This window comes from Furipterus horrens, unplaced genomic scaffold (assembly GCF_987537825.1).
Source record: "Furipterus horrens unplaced genomic scaffold, mFurHor1.1.pri manual_scaffold_6, whole genome shotgun sequence".
Lineage (NCBI taxonomy): Eukaryota > Metazoa > Chordata > Mammalia > Chiroptera > Furipteridae > Furipterus > Furipterus horrens.
This window is the reverse complement of record NW_028327176.1, coordinates 122,299,721-122,327,464: the sequence shown is the minus strand read 5'-3', so window position 1 is coordinate 122,327,464 and position 27,744 is coordinate 122,299,721. Positions and strand designations below refer to the sequence as shown.

Genomic DNA, 27,744 nt, shown 5'->3' with positions numbered 1-27,744 from the left:
GGAGGCTCGCGGTCAGGCAAGGTACGTCACGCGCAGAGGCTGCGCGCAACGAGGAGGCGGTCCAGAAAAGATCGAGGCGGAAGCAGCGTCAACAGCAGCAACAATAGCCATCTGCCTTCACCTGTACCAAGTGCGGCAGGGATTGTCACTCCCGAATCGGACTGCACAGCCATTCTCGGCGGTGCAGATAGACTCTCAAGAAGCTACGCCATCGTCTCTCGAGACGGACGGCTGCCGACGACGACGAGCTGTTCATCTATATTTAGAAGTTCTGACTAGTCAAATGTATTAATTTCCATTTTTGTCTTTTCCCTGTTCAGCAATATACCATTTCCCAAAGCTATTGGCTTAAGGATTATTTTCCTGACGATTAATCCACACTATAACAGAATACAGTTGTATTTATTTTTGTTCAAATTTATAATCTATTTAACTAAAATTTTCTAATATGCTTGAACTCTGAAAAAGGTAGGTTTTTTTTTTACCTTTTTGAAATCACTTTGCCCTTCTCTTCCTTTTGTAACTTTGAAATTCATCCAGAACAGCTGCTGATGGCACCCACCTCATCATCACACAGGTTATATTCATGTTTTATAATCATCTTAGAGAAATATTTCTGCCTGAAAAATTTTCCCAATCATCTATTAAATATGCTCCCTTTTAATAGCAGGTCTTTCAACTACCAATTCATACTCATTAAACTTTTACCTATTTTTTCCAAATACTTATATAAACAAAACATATCAACCCATGAAAATACATCCAAAGAATCAGAGTTCAGTTCAATACAAACATTACAATTTATGCAGTGTGGAGAACAGCATCTAATATGATCTAATTGTTTTACTCAGAACTGCTTTCATTAACTCCAATAAATCACAGCTCTTTTTACCTCATTAAACTCTTTAACATTCCATAACATTCTTCTTTAAAAAAATTTTTTTTTATTTTATCTGAAATTTTTGAGAAAGACACAGACTTTGTCATTGCAGCCTGTTATATAAATATCCTTGGACCCAGGTAACTGTTATGTTCTTGTTCTCAGAGATCTTGCTACCCCCCTGCCCCCACATCTTTTCTAGAAATGACTTGGGGTGGGGTCACAGGCAAAATATTCTGATCCTTGATCAGGTGATAATATTATTAGAAGGAGTCCCCTGTGGTTGGCTTTATGTAACCTAGAGAAACACAGTAGGCTAAGGTACCTACCTGATACTCAGATGATAGAAGAAATCGGAGAAAGGTAGATGATGTTTAGCCTAAAATAGAGAACTGCCTAATAAAGGGAATACATAAATAACTATTTATAGAGGTATCTGTAACTAGGTCTTTGCTTTACCAGAAGGAAGGAATAGGATTAATATGTGCAAGACACTGGAAGGTGAGTTTCAACTAAAAGGAAAGAATTATATAAATAAAAATATTTTAAAATGGGACAAAGTGCTTCCTGGAGAAAGAAGGAAGCCATTTGTAGAGTATTTGCCTTGGATTTCTTCTAACAGGGAAACATTAAAAACTGGGTGCTTACATAATTTATTTTTCAAACAAGGACACATTTGAGAATAAAAGTATAATCGCAATAAAACAGGTAATCCCAAGCAAACCTAGACTCATGTCACCTTGATTCATTTTTGTTGTTGACCACCAGCTGTGTGGACATGTTCACATGTGGATAATAAGGGGAAATTGATCTCTTAGGGGAAAGGGAACAAGTCAGAGCTTGGGGAAATGCTATAGTCTTACTATAATGGGATAAGAATCCAAAGACCCAGATCAAGCAGGATCTATATGGGCAAGCCTTGATATGAGCAACTATTAAGATCCAGAGGAATCCAACTTGAGAAAATACCAGGACAGGGGCATTGTTCCCAGAGTCAGAGTGGAATAAGTATTGTTCCCAACCCAAGTTATTCAGACATGTCTAGCAGAGCCTGATATAAAAAAGAAAGAACAGACTTCCAGTCAAGATGGAGGCATAGACAGACACGCTGCATCTCCCACCACAACTAAGAAATAATACAACTACCTCAAACTAGAAACAACTAGAAGTTCCAGAAAATCAAACTGCATGGAAGTCTAGCAAACAAAGATATAAAGAAGAAATACTCATCCAGACAGGTAGAAGGGGTGGAGCCAGGGTGGAGAGGACTCCCTGTGGTGGTGGCAACAGCAACAGCAGCAGGCTAGAGGAAAGCATAGTCACACATTTTAAAAAGTCAGGAGGGACACCGAGGGCACATTCCCAGCTCCTGACTGGACCTAACAGCTCACATTCCTAACACCGGGGAAAATCAAGCCTCATTGCTTCTGACTGTGCAGACCAGTGGGGATTGGGGCAGAGGCAGAAACTGCTAGTCTCTCAGCAGAGTCCACTTGTTTAAAGGGCCCCCACAGTCCTAGAATGTCCACAGACCCACCCACTCTGGGAATGACGGCCATGGCAACAGCTAGAGGGGCACCAGTCTGGTGCAGGAATGGGAGAGGTGCCTGAAAAAGTGGCAAGTGCTTAGAAGGCGGCATTGTTCCCTCTCAGACCCCTCCCCCACATACAGGGCCACAACGTGGTGAAACAGGTCGCCCTATACTGATGAATACCTAAGGCTCCACCTCTTATAATGTAACAGGAGTGACAGTTCTACCTAGGACACAGAGATATACAAACACAGGAGCCTGTCAGAATGAGGAGACAGAGAAGTATGGCCCAAAAGAGGGAATGAATCATGGTTCCAGTGAGAGAACTACGCGATGAGGAGATAGCCAACGTAACAGATGAGGAGACAGACAATCTAACAGATGCAGAATTCAAAAGACTGGTAATAAAGATGCTCACAGACTTGACAGATATGCTTGAGTATGGCAAACACATAAGAGAAGAAGTGAAGGCTATGCTAAGTGAAATGAAGGAAAATCCACACAAAATCAATGGTAAAGGGAAGGAAACTGGGGTTCAAATCAGTGATTTGGAACATAAGGAAGAAAAAAGCAGTCAACCAGTGCAGAATGAGGAAGCAAAAAAATTTTTTAAATGAGGAAAACTTCCCAAATTTTGTGAAGCAGATGGACATACAGGTCCAGGAAGCACGGAGGGTACAGGGAGAGCTGGACCCAGAGGGGACTGAGATGCCAAAGGTGAAAGATAAAGAGAGAGTCCTGGGGGCAGCAAGAGAGAGGTGGAGAGTTGCCTACAGGGGGGGTGCCTATAGGACTATCAGCTGATTTCTCAGAGGACACTTTGTAGGCAGAAAGGGACTGGCAAGCAGTATTCAATGTGATGAAAGGCAACCTGCAACCAGGATTACTCTATCCAGCAAGGCTATTATTTGGAATGGAAGGACAGATGAAGTGGTTCCCAGACAAGGTAAAGCTAAAGGAGCTCATCATCACCAAGCCATTATTATATGAAATGTCAAAGGGACTTACTTAATAAAAAGAAGATCAAAACTATGAACATTAAAATGACAACAAACTCACAACTATCAACAATTGAATCTAAAAAACACAAACAAAATCCAACTAAGCAAACCAGAATAGGAACAGAATCATAGGTATGGGGATCATTTGGAGGGTTATCAGCTGGGAGGGGCGAGGGGGAGAAATGGGGAAATGGCGCAGGGACTAAAAAGCATAATTGGTTGGTACAGAATAGACAGGGGATGTTAAGAATCATATAGGAAAGGGTGAAGCCAAAGAACTTATATGCATGACCCATGAACATAAACAAAGAGGGGTGGGATTACTGGAACGATAGGGGGTACTGGGCGGAGGGGAGCAAAGGGGGGAAAAATTGGAACTACTGTAATAGCATAATCAATAAAATATACTTTAAAAAAAAAGAAAGAAGGAAAGAACAGAGCCAACCCCAAAGGACTGAAGATTGTGGGTGTGAGAGGAGGACCAGTCTGATAGCAGTGCTCCCCCACATTGCAGACAGGTGCTGAGAGAAAAATGGAGAAGTACAGGGTGTATGGGAGCATGGTTTTTCATGATCTGTGCTGGCCGAAACAGGCAGGCCTAGAATTATACAGTGATGCACTTCTTTTCTTCCATTCTTTTTTTTTTTTTTTTAATATTTTATTTATTTATTTTTAAAGAGAGAAGAAGTGAGGAGAAAGAGAGGGAAAGAAACACCAAATGTGCGGTCGCCTCTCATGTGCCCCCAACGGGGGAAATGGCCCACAAACCAGGCATGTGCCCTGACTGGGAATTGAACCAGTGACCCTTTGGTTCTCAGGCCAGCGCTCCATCCACTGAGCCACACCAGTCAGGGCTTTTTCTTCCATTCTTAATGGTAATTGAAATATAGTTACAAAAACTTTACTACAACTGTAGTTTGAAATGGCTATTAAAAATTAACATTCCTAAACTGAAATTTCTATTTCCCAACTGCAGTGGGCACTCATGGCTAAATACTCACTTTCTGCACTTTGCCCCAATGTTGAATGGGCACCTTCCTCTTGGCCATGCAGCCAAGCTGACTCTGGGAAAACTGACCCCACTCCACAGTTAGAATGAGCCACCAGGGTAACTCCTAGTCACCTGCCCTATGACCACTCAGCTCGAGCCAACTGCACTGCCATATTTTTTCACAGCTGGTACCGGCCCAGACACATGGCCTAAATCAGCCATACTTTAGGAGAAGGCTAAATTTTCAACATGAACAAGGACACGCATGTTTAATTTGGTGGAAGCCAGACTATGGAACTGAACAAAGTGAATGTGAGAAGGGTAGAAAGGCAGAGCCAGAACTTTATTTTCAATAGGCATTCCCTACTGTCTACATTCCTTTGTATGAAATAATAACTTCCTTATTGTTGAAGTCAATTTGAGGTGGATTATCTCTACTCTTCTGCTGGAAGTCCCCTTACAGATTTATAAAACAGTGGTTCTCAAATCTGTCTGCATACTGGAATCACCGGGACACTTTCAGAAGTTTCTGATGCCCATGTTCCACTCAGAGATTGATTTGTTGGTGTGGTATATAGCTGAGTGAGCAAATTAAACTCTCAGCTCTCTTTCTTTCTGGAGATTCCTAAAATTGTGTCACTGCCCAAGACTGGCATGGTACCCTGAGACTCCTCACAGTGACAGAGAATACATGTTCCCACTAGGACTCTGTCCATCCCCCATAATGGAGGAGGAACTTTTATGCTTCACAGCAAGATCTGAGTTGCTCTCCAGCTACCCTGCTTGAATTTCTTCCTGATTCCCTTGTCTGTACCACATTTCAAAAGATATGAGTTCGAGGGCCTTCTTTAGTAAAATGGGAATATAAATCTCTGTAAGTCACATGCCTATGGTCCCAAGGAGCCACAGTGAGTGGTCCCAACTGTTCATCAAGAATTCCTCCATTAAACAGTGTAATGGATGAAAGGACAGAGATTGCATGGAAGAGGAGGACTCGAGATTTGACCATTCTGTTAACAGGCCCTAACACCTCTAACCCTCAGTACTCTACTGTGTGTTAAACTGAGAAAAATAGCATCTATTTTACCTATATAGTAGAGCTTTTGTGAGAATGTTATGAGATAATACATATGAAAAAGTTCAAAACAAGAAAATGCTCACTGGATGTAAGTTATTAGTCTAGCGAATTAAAAATGAAGTCTAGATCTAACCCTAACAGACACAGCAGAAGCTTCAGGAAGAAATGGCTTAGGGAATTAAGTCCTCTGCCAGCTTCCACTTTTTGCCTGGCACTTCATCTTTCCTCTCACCACCCTGCATAAAATAAGAAACTTGCTCTGTAAGTGCAAGTCTCAGATATGTTATGGCCCTAACTCTCTTTCAACCAAATTGACACCCACCGAGCTCTACCAATATGGAAATCTTAGGACTGCCACTAATAGGCAAGAAGGTTGTTTTGTTGCATTTCCCCCCTAGGTTTCTAGAAGCACTCCACTTCATCATCAAGAGTACCTCTGGGTACCACAATGCTATATCATTCCCCACTTGAATTACAATGTCCATCAAAAGATCTATCTCTCGGGAGGTTTGAGTGCTAAGTGGGGAGTGATTTTTAGAGAGATGTGTGGGAAATGGTTTCAATATTTGGCAGTTCCTAAAGGTAGGATGATTTGAGATGTTGGGGTTTTTTTAATACTTGATCAGCTCATACTATTCACTTATTTCTGAAAGTGCCTTGTCATTGGAATATACATTTGGCAGTTGCACCGAAGTAGAACTTTTATAAACTAGAGGATTATAATTTTTAGCTTATTCCATTCGTTTATCATGTTTTGCATATATCACCTAAATGGATATATTCACTGGGAAATCGATCTTTCTTTTACAGATCTCTCCATTAAAATGTATCATTTTGAAACTAACGACATAGACAATGCTCCAAGAATCAAGACAGCTGAAAGTACTGCAAAAATGTACAAAGTGTCAACCATGAGACGAATATTCGATTTGACAAGGCATCGAACAAAAAGATCAGCGTTTTTCCCAGCTGGGATTAAAGTCTGTCCACAGGAATCTGTGAAACAGATTTTAGCCAGTGTTCAAGCTTATTATAGGCTGAGAGGTAAGGAAAGAGATGGAACCTGTCTAGCCTTTCATCCTTTTCATCCCTTAATTTTTATTCATCTATAGGTCATATTCACCCAAAACTTACAGTCTCTCATTTAGTCACAAGAGTTATAAAAATCAGCCAACTAACCTGAGATTAATGAAAAATAAACATTCAGAAGAATGGCAAGCATTGCTATTGTGTTTTATAATAATGCCTTGTGCAATACAGGACCTTTAGAGCATTTGACAATGTTACAGAATGGGGGTGTCCAAAAACCCCCAGAGCCTGCAGGCTGGGGGATGGGGAAAAGGAAGCAGCTTTCAGGATGCCTTTGCATGCCTGGGGCTAGTGGCTAGTGTCTTTGTTATGTAAATGGATTTGATAATTCCAAGGCCCAAGAAGATGGGAGGGGTCTTGGACCAGGGAATGGTACAGAGAGCACACAGAGCCTGTGTGAGGTTCTGTGAATGGTCAGAATTGGGTACCATGCTGACTGCATCACAGGACGCAGTCAGGAATTTAAAAATAAGTGGCAGACATTTTAACCACACACACCATGCTGCTTTGAAAAGAAGGGTTCTCCATGCAGTTTGCAAGGAGGGCAGAGGTACACCATGGGGTTTTGAGAAGGGGACACCATGTGGTTTTGAGAAGGGGACACTATGCGGCTTTGAAAAGGAAGGAACACCATGCGGTTTTAGGAACAGCTTGTGGCTTAGAGAAGGGGGAATACCTTTGTGGTTTTGGAAAGGAAAGGCTGGGAGTCCACATGATTCTGGATTAAAAGCTGGAGGGTACCACAACAGAGAAAGGCCTCCCCAATCAGAATCGAATGATTGGCAGCTACCGGTAAAGCTGAACTGTGTCTAGGAAGTAGGAAAATGGTTTCTCTAACTTTTCTAAAACTAGCCTGGTTTGGCAGGGGGAGGCAGAAATATGTGTGTGGGGGTGCTTTAAGGAACATAAGACTTAACGGCAGAAATCGCAAATAATCTAAATCTATATAACTATTAAATAAACAATTTTTTTTCTTTTCACTAAACTCTGGTATTCAGAGTTATAATTCTGGCGGGGGGCAATCGGGCCCCTAACTAAACAGCCCGTGGGTTCTGTTTCAATTGGAGCAGCCCAGGGGTTCTGTAACAACAAGTCACCAGGAAAGTCTTGGCCTCTGAGTTTTATCTCTTTTATTTTTGTCAAAGTCCAATATTGAATTTTAATGTTGCTATTATGAAGCACAGGATGACTGCAACATTGGGGATCTAAACAAGTTGATTATGACTTAAGATTTTATTTTTCAAAAGCAACATTACAATCCAGGTACTCTCTCCCTCCTTGATTAGTTGAAGTGGTTTATTGCTGATTCGGCAAAAACATCTGAAACTTGGAAACCTGGAGACACATCCAAGTGCAGAGGAATCACAAATTAATGGGGGTTACTAAGATATAGTGCAGGTTGTTAATGGGATTTACAACACAATTACTGTGATTTCCAGCAGAGTTAGAATGCAGTTTTTACCCCAGAAGAGCATCACAGAATTCTTACAGCATTCCTGGGAGTCATTACAGAGTTATTTATACCTCGGCCATCCATGGCTGTCCTTGTCATTCACTTACCATAGATGAAAGAGTTTTCATGGCTTCTTCTTTAAAGGAAAAAAATAATCTTTAGTAGCTGCTGTTTAATTCCCCAGGTAGTTCCAAATAATGCAAAGTATCTTGTCTAGCCAAAGCCTAAACTCGGTTCAGCTTACATGTGAAAGTTGAGGAGGTTTACTGATTTGTACCTTGATCCTGCTAGATGTTTGCTTTCTTTCCAAAATCATAGGCATGCTGATGTACTTCAAGCCCACTGTCTAGAGCAAACTGGTTCAATTCTAGTCTGTGATGTGTTGCACATTATGATGACTGAAAAGTATTTCGTGATTCTAACATCCAAAAAAGTTCTTGGGTATTTACATCTGTAATATGTGCGAGGGTTGAACTAATCTAAGGAGTTCTTGCTGGGTTTTGGAGGCATAATTAACTAAGAGTATTAAAAATATCAAGGCTTATATTCCTCATATGTCTCATTTTATGTAGATTTTATATAAAAGTAAAGAGATATTGGCTTTCTGACAGAAGCCATTGGGAATGCAAAGAAAAGAGAGTGGGATGTGTAAATTATTTATTTTGAATATGCCTACACGTTGATCCGATAATGACGTGGGTAAATTCCACTTCACTTGTTCACAGATGGAAGTATAAACATTTAGTATATGCATCACATTGAATATGAACACAACTATTGCTAACTATTCTCATGTAACTCCTAATCTTTTATGGCATTCACAAATAGAATTCATCACAAGGATTTGTAGAAAAGACTATTTATTGCTGCAACCAAATTTTTAGCTCTGAATTTTATTATTAGCTCTTTATTTTTTATTAAGTTTGCCTCTTTCATTGTTGCCTCCGTAGATGAACCAAACCACAGTTTTTCTCCCCACAGCAATGACAGTCCATTATCTTTATGGCTGCCCCTGGGTGATATGAAATTTTACTATTCATCAACATGGGTTTCTTAAGTCTAACAAATTCAGTTCATAAAGAAACTGGAAATAAGACCCAGATACAAAGCAATGTGTCTTTGACAGAGTAACTGTAGCTGATTTTACACAGTTATCCGTTGACATCCTTCAAACTTAGGGGAGAAATCTGCATTCCTCAAAACAAGTTGAACTATTTGTTTTCCCCATGCTTGAAGCAACACAAATGAAAACAGTTCTGAGCTTCATGGTAGGATCATAAACATGCTCATCCCAGAGCATAGACACAGAACAGGCAAGTTTGCTTCTGCCAGCATCCCAGGGGGAACCTTGTGCTCCTACCCAGATAAACAGTCTCTTTTGTGACCACCTCCCTTCAACCCATTGGCCCCCCATGTCTCTCCCTTTCTCTCCCCTCCTCCCTTTCTCTACCTCTCTCCTTTTCTCTCTCTCTTTCTCCCAACCCCAACATCAAAAGCTAGATCTTTCTTTCGCATTAATGTGTGGCTTAGGAAAAGTCAAAGACAGAGGGAGTCCTAATATTTGCTACTCCACATGTTGTCCACAGACCACCACCACCATCATCAACCAAGTAACTTGTTAGAAGTGCAGATTCTCAGATCCCACACCCAACCTACGTTCAGAATCTGCATTTTAATAACATCCCTAGGAAATCCATTTGTACTTTCACGTTCTAGAAGCACTGGTCTGAACAATCTCTACCTAATGCATCCATTGCACAAATAAGAAGTGAGTGACATATTCTGTCAGGACGATGACTGATGGCAGAGCAGTTAAAATCCAGCATCCTGACTCCCACTTCAGTGGGTTATCTCTCCATCTAATGTGCCCATCCCTGTGGTGGGCATTGGCACATGCCATTGGTCTAACTTAATCCTTCCAACTATTGGGTTGACCAAATAGTTCGTTTGGTGTTTTTTGTTTGTTTGTTTGTTTTTTGTAAGATGGCTCTAGTAGCACTTAATTGTCTTTAACTTCATTCAAAACAACTTTGTTAGATTGTATTCTGACAGCTGTCATCTCAGCATGCTTTTTTTTTTAATTATCAAAATTGGTGAATTTTTGTGTAGCCATTTTAATATTGAAAATGGAAGAAAATAGGCAACATTTTCAGCAGATTATGCTTTATAATTTCAAGAAAGGTGAAAACACAAATGAAACGCAAAGAAGATTTGTGCAGTGTATAGAGAAAGTGCTGTGACCAATTGAATGTGTCAAAGTGGTTTGTGAAGTTTTGTTCTGGAGAGTTCTCACTGGACAGTGCTCCATGGATGAGTAGACAAGTTGAAGTTGACAATGATCAAATTGAGACATTAATTGAGAACAATCAATGTTATAACATGAAGCAAAAAGCCAACATACTCAAAATATCCAAATCAATAAAGTAATTGGTGAAAATGAAAAATATGTCTTTTATTTTATGGAAAAAAACTAAAAGAACTTTTTGGCCAGCACAATATGAAGCACTGTCCTGGAGCTTATCTGGCCCTGGGACATGTGCACCCTGGGGTCCTTTCTACGTCTGCAAAAAGCAGAGGGCCCAGCATTCAGTAGACAAGCGAAAGCTCTGTGGTCAGATTTCAGGCAGTGGCTAGCAACTGTGGGAAGACTAGGAGGCAAGGCTCTTGATTTCCCCAAAATCCCTGTGGCAATCCCTCTCAGTAGATTCAGAGAAGGATGGTGCAGAACAGGTAAATCAAGGGAGTAGAAAAATCCAACTTTCAGAAGTTTTTAGACTCCTCCCAGCCCCAAGAGCCTTTGAGGCCTTAAGTTTCAAGGGTCCTTTGATGCTCTCTTGGTAAGGTCAAGGGACTTTCTTAATAGGTCTGTTGCTCTTGTTCTCCTAATCATAGAAGGATTCTGTGCCTCCTGGTTCATGTTACACTTCCAGGAGGCTAGGAAAATGACATCAGAGGAGTCACCAAAAAAACCTACCCCTCAAAAAGAGTCTAAATAAAAGCCACTAGTGCCTGTTTCAGCCTAACATTTTGATCCCTATAAACTACAATCATCCAGGGAGATAATTTTTCAAGCAGCTTCAGGCATTTGTGCCCCGGGGAGAAAGCTCTCTCAGAGCTCTGGTGAAAAATGGGTTTTAATGGGGATGGGTGCATTCTGTGTCCCTGAGCAGAAGGCCAAGGAGCAGAGCTAGGAAAGTACAGGCACCAAAAACAAGCCTTAAATTGGACTGAAACAAAAGAAAGAGCATCTGAGACCAAAATCAATGCAGGTGAGAGTACGTTGAATTGTTACACAGAATTATCACATTACATCCTCCCAGCTGTTTCACTCATGGATATTGTTAGAGACTCACCAACCCTAAGCCCGCAAAGGCAGGGCTAGCTTATTTTACGTATTGCTGTATATCTGTCACTTAAATAGGTTTTTCAACTAAACTAAAAGGTCCATTAAGGAAAGCTAGAAGGGCAAAATGACACCCACGAAGAGGGTGTAAACTATGTAGGTGAGAAGGGTAACAAGGGAAGCTAGTTTGCTTGGACTGAATCCACAACTCTTAAGAGTTTGAACAGATGTTGTTTCCTTCTTTCAGGGTATGTAGACTTGACTGAAGAAGATCAAAAGATTTCATAATGATTGGTAACATGAAAGGCATTAAAACTCTCTGATCCTTGCCTGGCAGGAGAGAGATCATGATCACAAACATGGGCTCTCCATGGAGAGGTTATTATGTTGGTCTCCAGGTGTGCTGACCTCTGTTACTTCCCCAGATGTGGAAAACTAAATGCACATTTGAAGTGATGGGAACTGCACCCTCTGCTGTCTTTGTGGGTTCTGGTCAGGTTGCTGCTGATAAATGACCTGAGCTTCTGTTGGTCTGCAATTCTCTTTGTCTCCTAAGACAGAAAGATAAAAGAAATCCAGACATAGAGTATGTGGGGAGCAAGGGAGAAGGAAGCACAGGAGTAAGGGTTTTAAACTGGTCTCCTCTCACCTTGTTCCTCCCACAACCCCTGTCTTAGCACAATAGTCAAACAGTTTCTTTATAAAATCAAATGACATCGGCTCTGCTCCAAAGCCTCCAATTGTTCCCTGTTCCTCTACAGGTTAAAAAAAATCAACATATTGTAACAGAACCCACGGGCTGCTCCAATTGAAACAGAACCCACAGGCTGTTCAGTTATTAAGGGCCCGATTGCCCGCCGCCAAAGCCTAACTCTCAATACCAGAGTTTAGTGAAAAGAAAAAGAATTGTTTATTTAATAGTTATATAGATTTAGATTATTTGCAGATTTTTGCCATTAAGTCTTATTTTCTTTAAAACACCCACAAACACATAGTTCTGTCTCCCCCTACCAAACCAGGCTAGTTTTAGAAAAATCAGAAATATAGTCTTTTTACTTCCCAGACACAGTTTAACTTTACTGGTAGCTCCCAATTATTCGATCCTGATTGGGGAGGTTTTTCTGGTGTTGTGGTGCCCTCCAGCTCTTAATGCAGAACTGCGTGGAGTTCCCAGCCTCCTTGTAAACTGCATGGGGTTCTCCCTTTCCTTTCAATAGCTGCATGTTGTTCTCCCCTTGTCCAAGCCTCATGGTGTTCTCCCCTAAAAATGTCTGCCCATTATTTTTAAATCCCTGACTGCATCCTGTGATGCAGTGGGCATGGTAACCAGTTTTGACCATTCACAGAACCTTGTACAGACTGTGTGTTCTTTCTGTACCATTCTATGGTCCAAAAACCCCTCCCATCTTCTTGGGGCCTTGGAAGTACCAAAGCCATTTGTGTAACGAGGACACTAGCCACTAGCCACAGGCATGTGAAGGCATCTTCAAAGCTGTTTCCTTTTCCCCATCCCCAACCCAAAGGCTCTGAGGATTCTTGGAGACCCCCATTCTGTAACAGTATTATAATTTCTTACAACAGAAGTCATCTAACGTTTTTTCATTTAGTCCCCTAAAATAATTTTTAAACTACGCACACCTTTGCATACTTTTCAGTTGACATCTAACATTTTATCTTAAGTTTAAATACTTGGGTAAGACATTAACTTTTGATGAGTTGTAAATATTGATATTGAAAATAAAACAAGAATTAGAGCATTCATATGTACCCAATGGAATCTACCAATGGTATCTATCAATACCTTCCATCCAATAACCTAAACTCTTCTTAACAGTAAGAAGAGTCACATGGTTCCCTTTTCTCCATACATTCACATTTCTATTCTACTTCCCACTTCAGAGTCTTATCTTAATAGAATTTAAGCTTGAAAGTCTGTAATTGGTTGCTCTAAAATATGTCTCAGCAACAAAAATATGTATATATTGATATATTTTTTATTTCTTTCCTGTTACTGTGTGTTCAAAGAAATTTCTTCTGGATTCAGTTGCATTTGTAATTAACTTTAATATATAATTGATTAAAACAAGTAGATATAAATTGGACAAAAAAGAATTTAAGTAAGTTATTGTCAACAGATAGATATAAGACCAGATACAGATTTTGTGGGCACTAATGTCTATAAATACACAATTAGGAACAAAGCTTTGGAAAAGGCCAGTTTAAATGAAATTCTCAAGTTTAAGTTGCATTAGCTTCTGCCTCTGGATAGATGGGGTTGCTTTGTTCATGAACCATTACTTATTATTCATATTATTTATTGCTATAATAAGACAGGACTTAGCATCAATTTTACACTTATTCTTTTATCCAGTTTCACTTACATGCTGAGAAAACTTGCTACATGAATAAGTAGATGGGAACAGAGGGAATTTGGTTATAGTAATATCCTTATTCTTTAAGTTCCCTTTGCATTTTATGCTAACAATCACATCATGAGCTGCCATCATTATTTTTAATGATCTTCCAGCTGTCAACTCCATTAGTACACCTAATGTGTTAAAGGCAAAGAAGCAGAAACCACCCTAATTACAAATATTCACCCTAACTTCACTTTATTTCTTAACCTCAAGGCTATTGTTTCAAATCATCCCTTTGTGTGGCAACCTAGGAGAACTGGGCCACAAGAGGATAAGGGATAAAGAACGGGAAGAATGGTGGCTAAGGAAAAGTAAAGAAGGAAAGGTGGCCCTTAGGCAGACCAATGTTACAAAAGCATGATAGGTACTGCTTAACCAGTTTGTGCATCTGCTTATCCCTTGGAAAGTGTTTGGGTACAGCCAGCACCTGTGCCCAGTTTGAAGACTACTGGTCAACAAGAGCCTGTACTGTCTGTGTTCCTCCACACCTTTCTTTCTTCATCCTCTTACTTTCAACCTTGCTCTGGCCACACTGACCTCCTTGCTCCTCCTTCAATGCTCATAGCATTCTCCAACCTTGGGGACTTTTCCCAAACTGCTCAAAAATCAGCCTTAAAATGAAGCTTTCTTCAATCACCCTATTTTAAATTGCAGTCCTACACACACACACACACACACACTCATATTCCCTATCTTCCTTCTTTTATTTTTCTCCATAGCACATATAGTTGCTCATTAAATAGTTGTTAAGTGAATTAATTTCTATGGGCCATAAGTGAGTGTGTCAGCAGCAGGAGCCATGAATGAGTTTTCCGCATTATAAGATGTGCTTGTGTTGGAGAAGGGGCTCTTCTACTGCTAATGGCGCTGCATTGCAGTATGCCAGGAAGCAGTGTGGGAAGCATATCGGATCTTTCTGGATCGCATCCCTGCCACAGGGGAGTTCCAGGACTGGGTCAGCCTCTGCCAGCAGGAGACTTTCTGCCTCTTTGACATTGGGCAAAATTTCAGCAACTCCCAGGAGCACCTGAATGTTCTTCAGCAGGTGAGCCTAAACACTATGTTTGGAACACTGCCCGAATAGCTCCCAGACCTCCTGCCCCTGCCCCTTTGGAACTTGGTTTCTACAGCATACGGGTTGGTTGAAGAAATGCTTAGAAATATCTGGCAAGGACAACAGGAATTTTATTCTTGCAAAATAACCTTGTACATGAGGGTTGAAATGAAATTAAAGGGAAAAGGGAATGAAAATAGACCTTAGCTCTTCAATTGACATTATCTCTTGGTAAAATTACTTTTCTATTTCTACAGAGAATAAAACAGAGTAACTTCCCTGAGAGGTAAGTAACCAAAATAGAGTGCTGCATGCTCTTGACTTTTGAAAGATAACATAATGGCGTGAGACTCAGCTATTGTACCTTTATGATATTATGTCAGCCACTGAGATATGTGTTATTCTGACAGAATATTAATACTTATGTTGTGCTAAACACAAATGAGTATATAATAGGGAAATGGATAGACCTTATAGATTGAGATTTTTTTTTACTATGTTATCAGATAAAAGTATGTGATAAGTATCTGATTGTGTTTTTACTTATAAGGTAAAGAGCAATTAAAATAGTATGATTTTTAGAATTTATGATAAATAATTAGGTACATCAGGAAAATATGTAATAAAACCAACAAGCAACTTGAATTCTTATTTGGTATTCTGTAAAATGTTAGTGTATTTCTCATACTAAGTTACTGAAGCACTAAGCTATATATTCAACAAGAACTGAATATCAAATAACAAAATCAAAATGTTTTTTTAAAAAGGAAAATAATATATTAGAAAAAATGATTAAAGAAGAGAGATGTCATGGCCAAATTCTAACCTCACAAATTATATACATTTTATAACATTAGACGTCTAAATCTGAAGATAATAATTATACAAAGAGAGACACAAATTTGGCTGTATGAATTATTTTCAATTCTTTTTAATGTTTTTCACATTTTCTCCTTTATTTCTATTCCCTTTGCCAACAATCTGGTCCAGAACCTTATTAATTTACACTGTGAAAATGTCAGATCTGATCTCCCTAACAGATAGCACTGACTCTAACCTCTTTCCACCTTAACTTTCATAATTGCTGCAGGATTAATATGTCTGAAATATTCCCTTTCTTACACTGAGCCCTATTCAACGCCTTTTAAAAGGTGCCCATATCTTCCTCTTGCTCTTCTGAATACCCGCTCCCCACACTTCCTCACACACTCTGTGCAGAAGCCTGAGCAGGGACTGAAGCCCTGGCATTCCATGCCCTCTGACTTCTGGGTAAGGCTAGCCAGTGGGAAGCAGGATATCAGAAGTAGGGGGGAGAATGGAATGAGGTGAGCAAATGTATCATTTTCTCTCACCCCCAGCTTGTGAAGTCTTCAAGGGCTGCTGGTGTCCTTCAACTTGAGCTCAGTTCCTGTCAGGCAGCCATCCCCACAAGGCCTTCTCTGTCTCTAGTCTGTGGTAACTGCTCCATCCTCACCCATCCTGGCCGAGGAGTGCTCTTAGCACCACTGTTAACAGCCCTGGGTTTTACATGCTCACCTGTGGTTGCTCTTAGACTTCCCACAACTTAGTAAATAATCCCTTTAGTAAACTTTGCTCCAAGTTTGAGTAAGCCATCAATTTGCTGCCAGGACCTTCACTGAGACAGAGTCCAAATTAATTAATCAAGGCCCTCAGCCCCTGACCTTTCCAACTTTGCCATTCATTATCCATGGTCTCACTGCTGCCACGATGCCACTTCTCAAGGCACAGACCACATCCTACTCATCCCAGACTCTGACCCCAAGCTTTTTTATCTTGCCTGGAAGAACCTGCCTTCTCTACTCCATCTCTCCAAATCCTACTCTCTTTTCACTTCCCCAAGATATCTTAACCACCTATTTGAGTCTGCAGTAACTCTCCCTGCTTTGAATTTTGTGTTCAGTTTGTCACTTAACACTTTTAACATCTCCTCTCTTTACCCTGTTTCCCTCTGAGAGTTAACACCTCCAGGGCAGAAACTGTTTTATTATGTCTCTCCGAACTGCTGCAGAACTGAGTAAAGTCCTCATATATTTATAATATATAATAGTCCTCAATGTCTATCTAGCTACACTTTTATGAATTTTTTAGAGTTATTACTAGAAGAAATAAGGTGGCTTAGGAAAATATTAGTACTAGATAGTGTATTAACATTCTTCACAAGACACAGAGTTACTGATTTCTCTCATTTAAGTATAGGGTAATACTTTCTGACTCCTACATTTTCCAGAAAGAAAATGGAAAAGAAAGCAGGGATCATTTATAAGAAAAAAATTCAACAGAATGTACCAACTCTTGATTTAAAAAAACATTAAAAATGACAGAAAAACAATTATCCAAGTCAGAAAAAGAAATAGAATCATTCCATCTCCTATGCCTGTCAGCACTGCTAGGGAGAAAAAGGGAACAAAAGACAAACATTTTACATTATTTATGGTTACCAAGTTGTTTTCTTTTAAAAAAGAAAGAGAGAGAGAGAGAGAAAGGAAGGAAGGAAAGAAGGAAGGAAGGAAGGAAGGAAGGAAGGAAGGAAGGAAGGAAGGAAGGAAGGGAAAGGAAAGGAAAGGAAAGGAAAGGAAAGGAAAGGAAAGGAAAGGAAAGGAAAGGAAAGGAAAGGAAAGGAAAGGAGGGAGAGAGGGTGGGAAGGAAGGAAAAGGAAAGGAAAAACCCTTTTACTTCCAACCTTTCCAAGAAGATAAAACAAAAATGTTCCACCTGACTAGCTCATCAATCTGCCTGTTTCGAATGACTTTAAAATAAAAGCCAGTGAGAGAACCCAGCAGCCCAGCTTCCCAAATTGTAGGTCCCCGATGATGGTCTAGATTGTGAGTGTAGTGGCAGAATCACACCTGTGCAAAGTAGGCTTTTGACTTATAACTAATGAAATAGCCAGAATTATAATAACTACTCTTCCTGGTAGTTTATTCTTTACAACAAGGTAAAATAAGGATTCCAAAGTTATAACAGGAAAAAAAAGACCTTACAAAGATTAATAAAAGAAAAAAATTGTCTAAATTACTAATGCTGTAATGTTGCTATAATGAGAGGTTTACTCAATATTACCTCCATAAAAACTATTAAACACATAACATAATACCAGCAAAAATAAACAAGAATAGCTAATTCCAAATTCTACAATAAAGTTTCAGTTTAATTTAGCCTGTGTGCACCAATATAGTCATTTATGTTTACAACTGACATCTATTCTGACTGGTTAGAGCCCATGCCAAGCTAATTGATATATGTTGTACATTACTCCTATTATCGCTGGTTCGATCTTCCAGTCAGGGTACATAAGAGAAGGAAAACTCTGACTCCAAAAAACCTCCGCTGCCTTGCGGCATACCTCTTCAGGGGAAAGGCTAAGGGAGTAAACCCTGACAGAAAATCCGGAGCCGGAGTCCCTAAGGCGGTTTGACGTTGTAGTCAACACCGGCAACTCCTGCGGCGCACCTGAACCCAAGCTGTATCAACTCCGTCTTTCCCTTGGACCCTTCAGCTGCGAAGAGAGGGGGGGTCTGCTGCATGGGCAACAGCAGACCCTCCATATTACCCTGCCCAGGCTCTGTAGCTTCAGCGTCATCGCATGATGTCGATTCAACACGGGAGGAGACAGATACCATGTCACTCCCGAGTCGGACTGCACAGCCATTCTCAGCGGTGCAGATAGACTCTTAAGAAGCTACACCATCGTCTCTCGAGACGGACGGCTGCCGACGACGACGACTCCTATTAGCACTTTGATAGAACTGAATGTGGTAAAAATATGTCCTGTTAGCTATGGCCAGTCTATATGAATCTACAATAGAGCACCTAACAATTTCTTTGATCTTCCATCATCATGAGCCACAGAAAATTGGATCAAATATGTTGGTCAACCATGACTATTTTATACAAACACAGATACAATTCTTTGAGATCTAATAGTTTATGGTAACAAATATAATAGTGAGATTCAAAAGATATCATCACTGCTACTCCTTTCTAAACAAAGCCTGCTAGAATGGGCCAACATTACTTGCAGACAATTATATAACCATGACCTTGGATCTGCCCTTAGAATATATTCCAGATTGCCACTCCTTGACACTGTGAATCTACCCACAACTTCCTGGCTCGTTACCATTGCAGGCAAAGGTTATGTCCAGAATAGAGATTTAATACACCTGTATTATCCAGAAATCTCTCTCTCTCCCCTTACTGTAACCACAATAGTTACTTAATTGGATAAACTTAATGACTCTCTGGATTTGCCGATTTGAGGGTCTGAGATTTTAGCAAGAATATTCGGTCATAGATCATCAGGTCATCAATTCTCTTTGATGTCAAGGGCACAGTTTAAGCACCAGAGACTATAAAACAACAGTCCCCAAAATCATCTTTGCTACTAGGGAAGTGTTCCCCAGGACCACACAAAAAGCTAAGGTGCTTATGAAAAGCCCTGAAGTCAAACATAACTGTCTTGGGGAGTGGGATGAATTTTTCTTCAATGGAAATATATTAGAAGATTGCTTCTATAATAGAAAAATAGGCAAATCAGTTTTAAAGTATACTTTTTCTCTAATTTGAGGTCTACTTAATATAGGCAAACTTAAATGCATTTCCCCCATTGTCATCAAGCTCCTTTTCACCACTTCTTCTTTCTTTTCTATTTTGCTAATAGGAAAGATGAGATATCCAGAGAGGAGATATTAGGAAAGCCTGGTGAAAACTCTGTGATTTCAACAGGTAAGCTTAGATCTCATTTCATGTGATTCTGAATCTTAATTCAAATCACCAGCAAAGTATGTTATTTAAAAAGTAATCCTTAACTGAAGTTAAAAAATTTATAATGTACTTTCTCAAAACTAACTTGTATTTCTAACCTTATAATATAATTTAAATTTATTATATAAAACTTGGAAAATCTACAAGAATAAAATTAAAACCAAATTGCCCATTATCCTACAACTTGGAGGCAATCATTACCAATATTTTAAAACAAACGAATTCAAGATAAATATCTGTCTATGCACCCTTTGTATAGTCTCCAAAAAAAAAAAAAAAATTAACCAGATCTCATTAGACAAAACCATTTAATTGTATCTAAGAGGGCACCAAACTTGGTCCCAGAAAGGAAAAACGAAGGATTCAATTGGGAACAATGGTATTAGTTATATTTTGCTCAAGAACATATTTATGTGATCTTAAAATAAAAATGGATTACAGAATGACAGAAAAAGCATGTGAAATTTTTAACTTGTTCTAATGTAAACTCCTCTATTCTCATTTTTGTGCCTGTCATTTTTTAAATTTTCACAGATGCTCCCAATGTTTCACTCGGGCCCCTTCCTTTTACTCCTGACAACACATTCATCAATGACACCAAGATGCCTACAATAGTAAGAAGTTTTGAGAGTCGATCAAGCTCCTCACATGCCTTTTTTATTAGTAGTAGTAAAATAGAATGAGTGAATAGATGGACTGGTCATTCGGTATTGTTAATGCTGCATTTCTGTCACTCCAATGAAGAGTCAGTGACTTTGTTTTATTTCATATTCTCACTTCTTTCCAGGGTCTGAGGAGTAAAAATAGATTGAAAACTAGAGATAAGAAAGAGGGGAGGAAGAAGCAACTAAATTACAAACTCCAAGAAGGCAAGGCCTCTTTTTCCCCAGTACTTAACAGAACATTATATACAGCAGGTGCTCACCAAGCTTGAGAATGAATGAATGGAGGAATGAAGGAATGAAGGAATGAATGAACCTATCAATTAATCAGGTTCTTTCCCCACTGAAGTATAATCTTATGCTGACAACTAGGGTAAAAGTTGTGTTCCCAGTCATGTTCAGCATGAACAGGTCAGATAAATGTCAAAATTATTTAAATCCTGCATGTCAAGTGAGGAAAAATAAAAACAGTGTTCACAGGTAAAGAGAAGCACTGACCACCACTCTGAATGAGAAGGCATGGAGGATAACAGAATTGTTACAGAATTTAATGTTGGTTATCAAAAAAGGGGGGACATTTTTAACCCCTCCAAAAAGCTTTAAGCCAGACTCTCAGGGCTGAAGCAGGAAACAGCCTCCTTACCCATGAGTGGTGGAGTTGTAGCAGCACAAGGTAGGCTGCAGGTTCAAAAGGGGGAGTAGTATACCGGTGACAAGTCAGAACCTGGATCCTGTTATTACTATGTTGGCATCGCAACCAGATCTACTGTGGTCTGCAAGACTTCTCTAGCCCTCTTCTCTCCTTATGAGTCTCCCTCAAAGGCACAGGTCAAAGCCCAGATGGGGAGGGCAGGAAGTTCCATCTCATCAGTTCTACATGAAAATTCAGGGATGAGAACCTGGCTGGTCCCTCTCTCCCTGGCCTTTAGGCCAGATGGCCACAGATTTGGTGGGACTATGCTGATGAACAAAGAAAAAAAAGGGGGGTTTTCCCTCAAAAATAATATTCCATCAACAGTGAAAAGTGCTATTGAAAAAAATTATTGAGATTAAACATATTCACTATGAAATTTCTAAGTCAGCTACAGTTTGCCTGCTCTTTTCTCACATTACCTGTGTCCTGTCTTTTTCAAAATTTAATATGTCCTTCATTCTACAATAACTATCTCCTGAATATTTTTTCACACTCATGGCATCCTCCTCTTGAGACCCTTTTTACCAACTGCATCTATTACTTATTCATTCACTCAGCAAATATTTAACTAAAATTCACTAGAAGATACTGGATGAGCAAGACACAGTTGCTACCCTTAAGAAATTTATAATGCAAATAAGTACAACAAAATAGTCTAAGTGCTATGATTCAACATGGCAGATGTGTGGACTGGGACAAATGATGGGCCGAGACAGGTTGCATAGGATGTGACCCCAAATCATATATATTCACTGAGAGTTTTGTACATAAATTGACTCTTTTCTTTATTTGGAAGAGCTTGTGAAGTGTGAGAATCATGCTGAATTCAAGGAAATTATATGTGGTGTGGCAAGATTAGCATATAAAAAAGAAACTAGGTGAATATATCATAGGTACCAAATAAGCAACTCAGATGTTATTCACTGCTACAGGATGTCAGAGGAAAGGCAAAGATTTTTACCCTAGATTGTCAGAGGAGATATTACTTTGAATGAATCCAGTGATATTGGTAAGAAGTAAAAAGGGATGTGTGTATGAAGTGAAAAACGGTGTGTGTATGCAATTGTTGGAGTGGGGCATGGGGAGCAGTAAGGTCTGCAGTCAGGAGACTAGTACAAGCAATGTGATGCCCAGAACAGCGAATAGAGCTTTCTGCTGGCCAGGGAAGGAAGAAATAAGACAGACTGAAGCAGTTCAAGCAGGTAGGTATCAGATGCTGGAGAGTCTTGAATGTCAGGAAAAACAATTTAGGTTTTATCCCATAGGTAATTAGGGAGTCACTGAGGGTGCTGGGTGAGAGGCATGAAAGATCAATCTAGTAGTTATGGGTAAGTTACAAAATTTCTCACTAATATACTAAAAAAATTATTTAAATGTCTCTTGTGAACATCATCTGCCTAATGAAATGATAAGCTTCTAGAGGATAATAGCATATATCATAGGTCCTAGCCCTGTGCTATACTCATATTGATGGGCGGGTTCAGTGTGAATTATTTGAATGAATAAATGATCAAGTGAATGAATTAATTAATGAAAACATTTCCATTAAAGAAACATCAGTAGCCTGGTAAGTGTAAATCCACATCCTCCATGTGTCCTATTAAAGTTAGAGGCTGTTCTGCTGTTCACTGCCCATGGAAGAGGGGAGTTTGTGATAAGAAATGAGAAGGAAGTACATCAGCTACCACTCAGATGAGTTTTGCCTCTCATGGCATTTTCCATTGGTTATTCCCATCTCTCGGCTTCCACAACTCTAACATCACTATAAGAGACTATATCACCAGAGACAGGTGATTTTCCACAGACATTTTCACTCTTTTAAGAAAGTTGTGCATATCTCAGGATCATCTGGATCCCCAAGGCTGAAAATTTATCAAACCACAAGTTTGAAACACAGCTCCAGATTTGCTCTGTGCCCTTGGAGCCACATGAATTAAGAGCAGTGAAAGACTCCTGCTTATTCTCAAACCAAACAACAAAAGGGATGACCCCTGGCACTTCGTCATCAAAGGCCAAATCCAGGTCTTCAGAACAGTACTGCTATTTTAAGCCACATTCTTCCAAAGGTGGCCCAAATATGCTGATCCTTCTGAGAGAAATTTTGAACCCTTTCTTGACAGTGCTTTCTAACTAGTCTCACTGTGAATTTCATGCACAAATGGTCTTATTAAACCAATCTAAACTCTTCTCTAAAAATGATTATATTAAGTAATATCTCCACATCCATAGGTTATTTTGTCTAATCAAATCCTCATCAAAGAGTGTTTATAAAGTTGCACAAGTGTGTGGCACAATCCTAGTGATGTTCCAACAGTATATGTAAATTGTGTGTATGTGAATGCTTCATGAAGAGCACACAGTCGTAAGATGACAGTGTTATCAAAGATTCTAAGTAGCTAGTTCATTGGAGTTTTGGTACTTTGTCTCCCAATGAAATTCATAGGCTACTTTTAATTAATAGGACTTTTATTCTAAAAACACTAGAGTGCCTCTCTCTCTCTCTCTGTCTCTCTCCAACCCCCTAAAATCAATAAATAAAATTTAAAAGCACTGGAATCTTCATAATCCACTTCTTGAGACAAAAATCAATATGTTATAAAATATATATTTGCTTGTGGTTTATATTAATAGAAGACCTTTGTAACTTAGGAAAGAGAAATAGAATTATCCACAGTAACCCAGAGCCCACTGGAACAGAAGGTGGAGCTGAGCATCTCTCTGGCAAACCAGAAGTTCAAAGCAGAGCTTGCTGACTCCCAGTCCCCATATTACCAGGAGCTAGCATCAAAGTCTCAACTTCAGGTGAGTGTCCACACCCCATACAACCACAGCCCAAGTCTGGACTCAGAATCTGGGAGCCAACAAGAAATAAACCCTTCTGGATAATAGTTCCAACTTCTTGTGACCAGGCAATCATTTTTAACCATTAAAAAAAAAAAAATCAAAGACTGCAGTGGGTCCCAAAATGTTAGGAAAAGTAGATCTTCAGGAAAGTTTTTCATTCCAGCTTTTTCATCTTAAAAGTCATTTAGATTTAGATTTTCTTAGAGCCACTAAGCAGATATACTATATGCCTAAAATGTCTGTGTAGACACTAGCTGGGGATATGCTGGAGTAAAATATACATTTTTAATCCATAATACTTTGTCTTACATAATATTTCCATTCTTGCAGTCTGATGCAATTTAAAGCCATGACATTTTTCAAGGCGGTTATGTTGTTCATGCCATCCATCACTAAACTATAGAGCTGTCCCAAGATGTGTCTTTCATCTCTGACCATCATCCCATCTGCTTGTCACTGATTAAATTAAAAGGCTCTTCATTCCCTGTGGGATAAAGTCAAACTATTACGCTGAACATGGCATCTATATGCCATGAGAAAACCCCTGCCTTTCTTTTCTGCCTCATCTTAACACCAGTTCCTTATCATCGCCTTCCTTTGCACTCTATTTTCCAACAATAAAAACTGCTTGCAAATCTTTTCCCACCATTATTTACATGTGATGCCTCCTCCATCTGGAACGCCCTTCCCTGAATTTCATTTAGCAAATGTCACGACAAATTCCCTCTACCCATTCTGGGTTCAGTGCCTCTCCTCTGGTCTAACACCTGGTGTCCACTGTTGTCACAATACTATCACTGTCTTGAGACTATTCGTTTACATGTCTCTGGCTTTTGTTGTCTCCATGCCTTCCTCTTCACCTACCCACCATCCTCACTATCATCAGGCTATGAGCTTTCCTTTGCGGGCAGGGGCTGTTTCTGTCATCTCTCTAGCCTTACCTTCTAATGCAGAGCTTGGCCTGCAGTTTCTACTCATTACCTGTTTATAGAAATGCAACTGAAAATAGAAGCCCTCATGAGATTACATAACTATGAAGTATATTTATGGACAGCCCAAGCATCTTATTCGACAAGGTCAGAAACAAATAGTCCCCTACTTCTCATACTTGGAGAATTCAGTGCTTACCTCCTCTCAACCGGAGAAGAGGTAAGAGAAAAACATTTTTAACCTCCAACCTCTTCCTGCATCAGCGTTCGGTCAATAAAATGTAGAAAATAATTTCTACAAACTTCAGAGAAAGCATCAGCATGGGGTATTTATAAACCAGAAAATACTTAGATATGGATTATTAGATAGAATGAGTCTTAAAAATAGTCTACTATCTTTTCTATTTGTTCTTTGAAATATTCTCTTCAGCAAATCCTTAACATAGAGTATTGTCAAAATTGCCTAATTGACCACAGACTGTCTTCACTCACCTGTTAATTTCCTAAGCACCTAAAACAACCTGATGTAGAGTAGTACAATTAAATTATAATTTTTTAAAAATCTTGCCCTGGCCAGTGTGGCTCAGTTGCTTGAATGCTGACCTGGGAACCCAAAGGTCATCAGTTTGTTTCCCAGTCAGGGCACATGCCTGGGTTGCAGGCCAGGTCCCCGATTGGGAGTGGGTAAGAGGCAACTGATGTATCTCTCGCACATCAATGTTTTCCTCTCTCTCTCTTTCTCCCTCCCTACCCCTCTCTCTAAAAGTAAACAAATAAATTCTTTAAAAATATACATTAAAAAAAATCTTAGTTGTAGTCTTGTTTCTACCAAGAAATAGCCATAAGAATTTCGGGGTCACTTCCTTGACCTTAGAGTTCTCATTTATAAATTAAAAATGACCTCAGAGTCCCTTTCCAAGTCTAAAACACTATGTATAGAAATAATATCACTGTATTGTTCTTAATGTTTTATATGTATTAACTCATTTCATTTTCATACAATCTTATAAGTTAAGTAATATTATTTCTATTTTTTTACAAGTGAGGATACTAAGACACAAGGAGATTAATTAATATGCCCAACAATGTCACACCTATTAACTAGCAGAGCCAATATTCAAACCTGGCCAGCCTGGCATCAGAGCCCCTGCTCTTAGCCAACATGCTATAATTCCTATTTTTCACAAATATTTATCATTATCAAATAAACATGCCCTTTATAGCCTCTGAAATATTTATTAGTCAAAGAAGAGTATGTCTTTCTTGGTCTTGTTCCAGAGACCTATCACATCAGCCCTACTGGTTATCCATTGTCATGGTCACTGGCTTCCCTAAGATGATGTCCCTCTGGTTTGAGGATCTGTTCTCCTCCCACCTAGGTTCCTGAGTAGTTCAGACACCTCGAAACCTGCCCTACCACAGCCCAACACTTGCATTAGCGCAATTATTTGGACCATATCAGGAATTAATGGATGGTGCTTTGTAGTGATTTAATTTCCACAATAAACTTAATGAGCGATTTAAAACAGATGTCAAAAGGAATGCTTAGTTGTTATCTGAATGCTCTCTCCTTTGCAAACATTCATGAGAACTCAACACAGCTGCCTTTTTATAGCCCCGTTAACATACGTTTCAGCAGAATCAGGGAATCCCCTGTGCATTTAGTGTTATTAATAAGGTTAACTGGACACTTAATTAGCAATTTAGTGGTTAGTGCCGCATGATTGGAAAGTTCCCAGAAGATTATTTAGCAGAATTAACTGACGGCCTTTGTCATCTCCTCCCTAGACACCTTTTGAATCCTCCTAAGCAAAGCTGATTCTTAAATCCATCACAGACAGGTTCACAAAGAGGGCATATACACAAGCAATAAATCCCCCCTGCTGGATCCACTCCTGGAGGAGAGGAAAGCTCCCCCTACCAATGTACCCTGCTGCCTATGCTAATAGCTGTGGCTTCTATGGAGGTAGTTCTGTACTTGATTGTTTTCACATACATAACAGCATCTCTGGTATCCTGGACAAGAAAGAGAGATGAGTCAGGGTCTGAATCTTCTGCTCATTTTTTTTTTAAGTATATTTTGTTCATTATGTTGTTAGTTGTCCCACGATTTCCCCCTTTGCCCCTCTCCATCCAGTACCCCCTTCCCTCCAGCAATCCTCCCCCACCTTAGTTCATGTCCATGGATTATGCATGTAAGTTCTTTGACTTCTCCATTTCCTTTATTGTTCTTAACATCATTCTGTCTACTTGGTGCCTACCAATTATGCTTCTTAATCCCTGCACCACTTCCTCCATTCTCCCTTTTCCTATCCCAGCTGATAACCCTCCAAAGGTACTCTATACCTATGATTCTGTTCCTGATCCTGTTCTGGTTGTTTGCTTGGTTAGTTTGTTTTTGTTTTCCAGGTTCAGTTGTTGCTAATTATGAGTTCGTTGTTCTTATACTGTTCCTAGTTTTGATCTTCTTTTTCTTAAATAAGTCCCTTTAACATTTCCTGTAATAATGGCTTGGTGATGATGAACTCCTTTAGCTTTACCTTGTCTGAGAAGCACTTTATCTGCCCTTCTATTCTAAATGGTAGCTTTGATAGATAATCTAGGTTGTAGGTCCTTGCTTTTCATTGCTTTGAATACTTCTTGCCAGCCCTTTTTTGCCTGAAAAGTTTATTTTGAGAAATCAGCTCATAGTCTTATGGGACTGCTCTTGCTGCTTTTAAGATTCTCTCTTTATATTTAACCATTGGCACTTTAATTATGATGTGTTTGGTGTGGTCCTCTTTGTGTCTAACTTGTTTGGAACTCTCTGTGCTTCCTGGACTTGAATGTCTATTTTTTTTACCAAAATAGGGAAGTTTTCCTTCATTATTTTTTCAAATAAGTTTTCAATTTCTTGTTCTTCCTCTTCTGCTTCTGGCACCCTTATGATTTGGGTGTTGGTACCTTTAAAGTTGGCCCAGATGTTCCTAAGCCTCTCCTCATTTTTTTTACA

The 27,744-nt window shown here is 39.5% G+C and overlaps 1 protein-coding gene across 1 annotated transcript in view; it reads left to right on the top strand.

Annotated features, from left to right (window-relative positions):
• The window catches only part of IMPG1 (interphotoreceptor matrix proteoglycan 1), a 116,383-nt gene that overhangs the window by 20,027 nt on the left and 68,612 nt on the right, over positions 1-27,744 (top strand). The window contains 6 exon segments of the mRNA XM_090280510.1: positions 6,293-6,526; positions 14,663-14,829; positions 15,096-15,124; positions 19,520-19,584; positions 20,158-20,237; positions 23,629-23,781. Coding sequence (XP_090136636.1) covers positions 6,293-6,526; positions 14,663-14,829; positions 15,096-15,124; positions 19,520-19,584; positions 20,158-20,237; positions 23,629-23,781 — 728 coding nt within the window.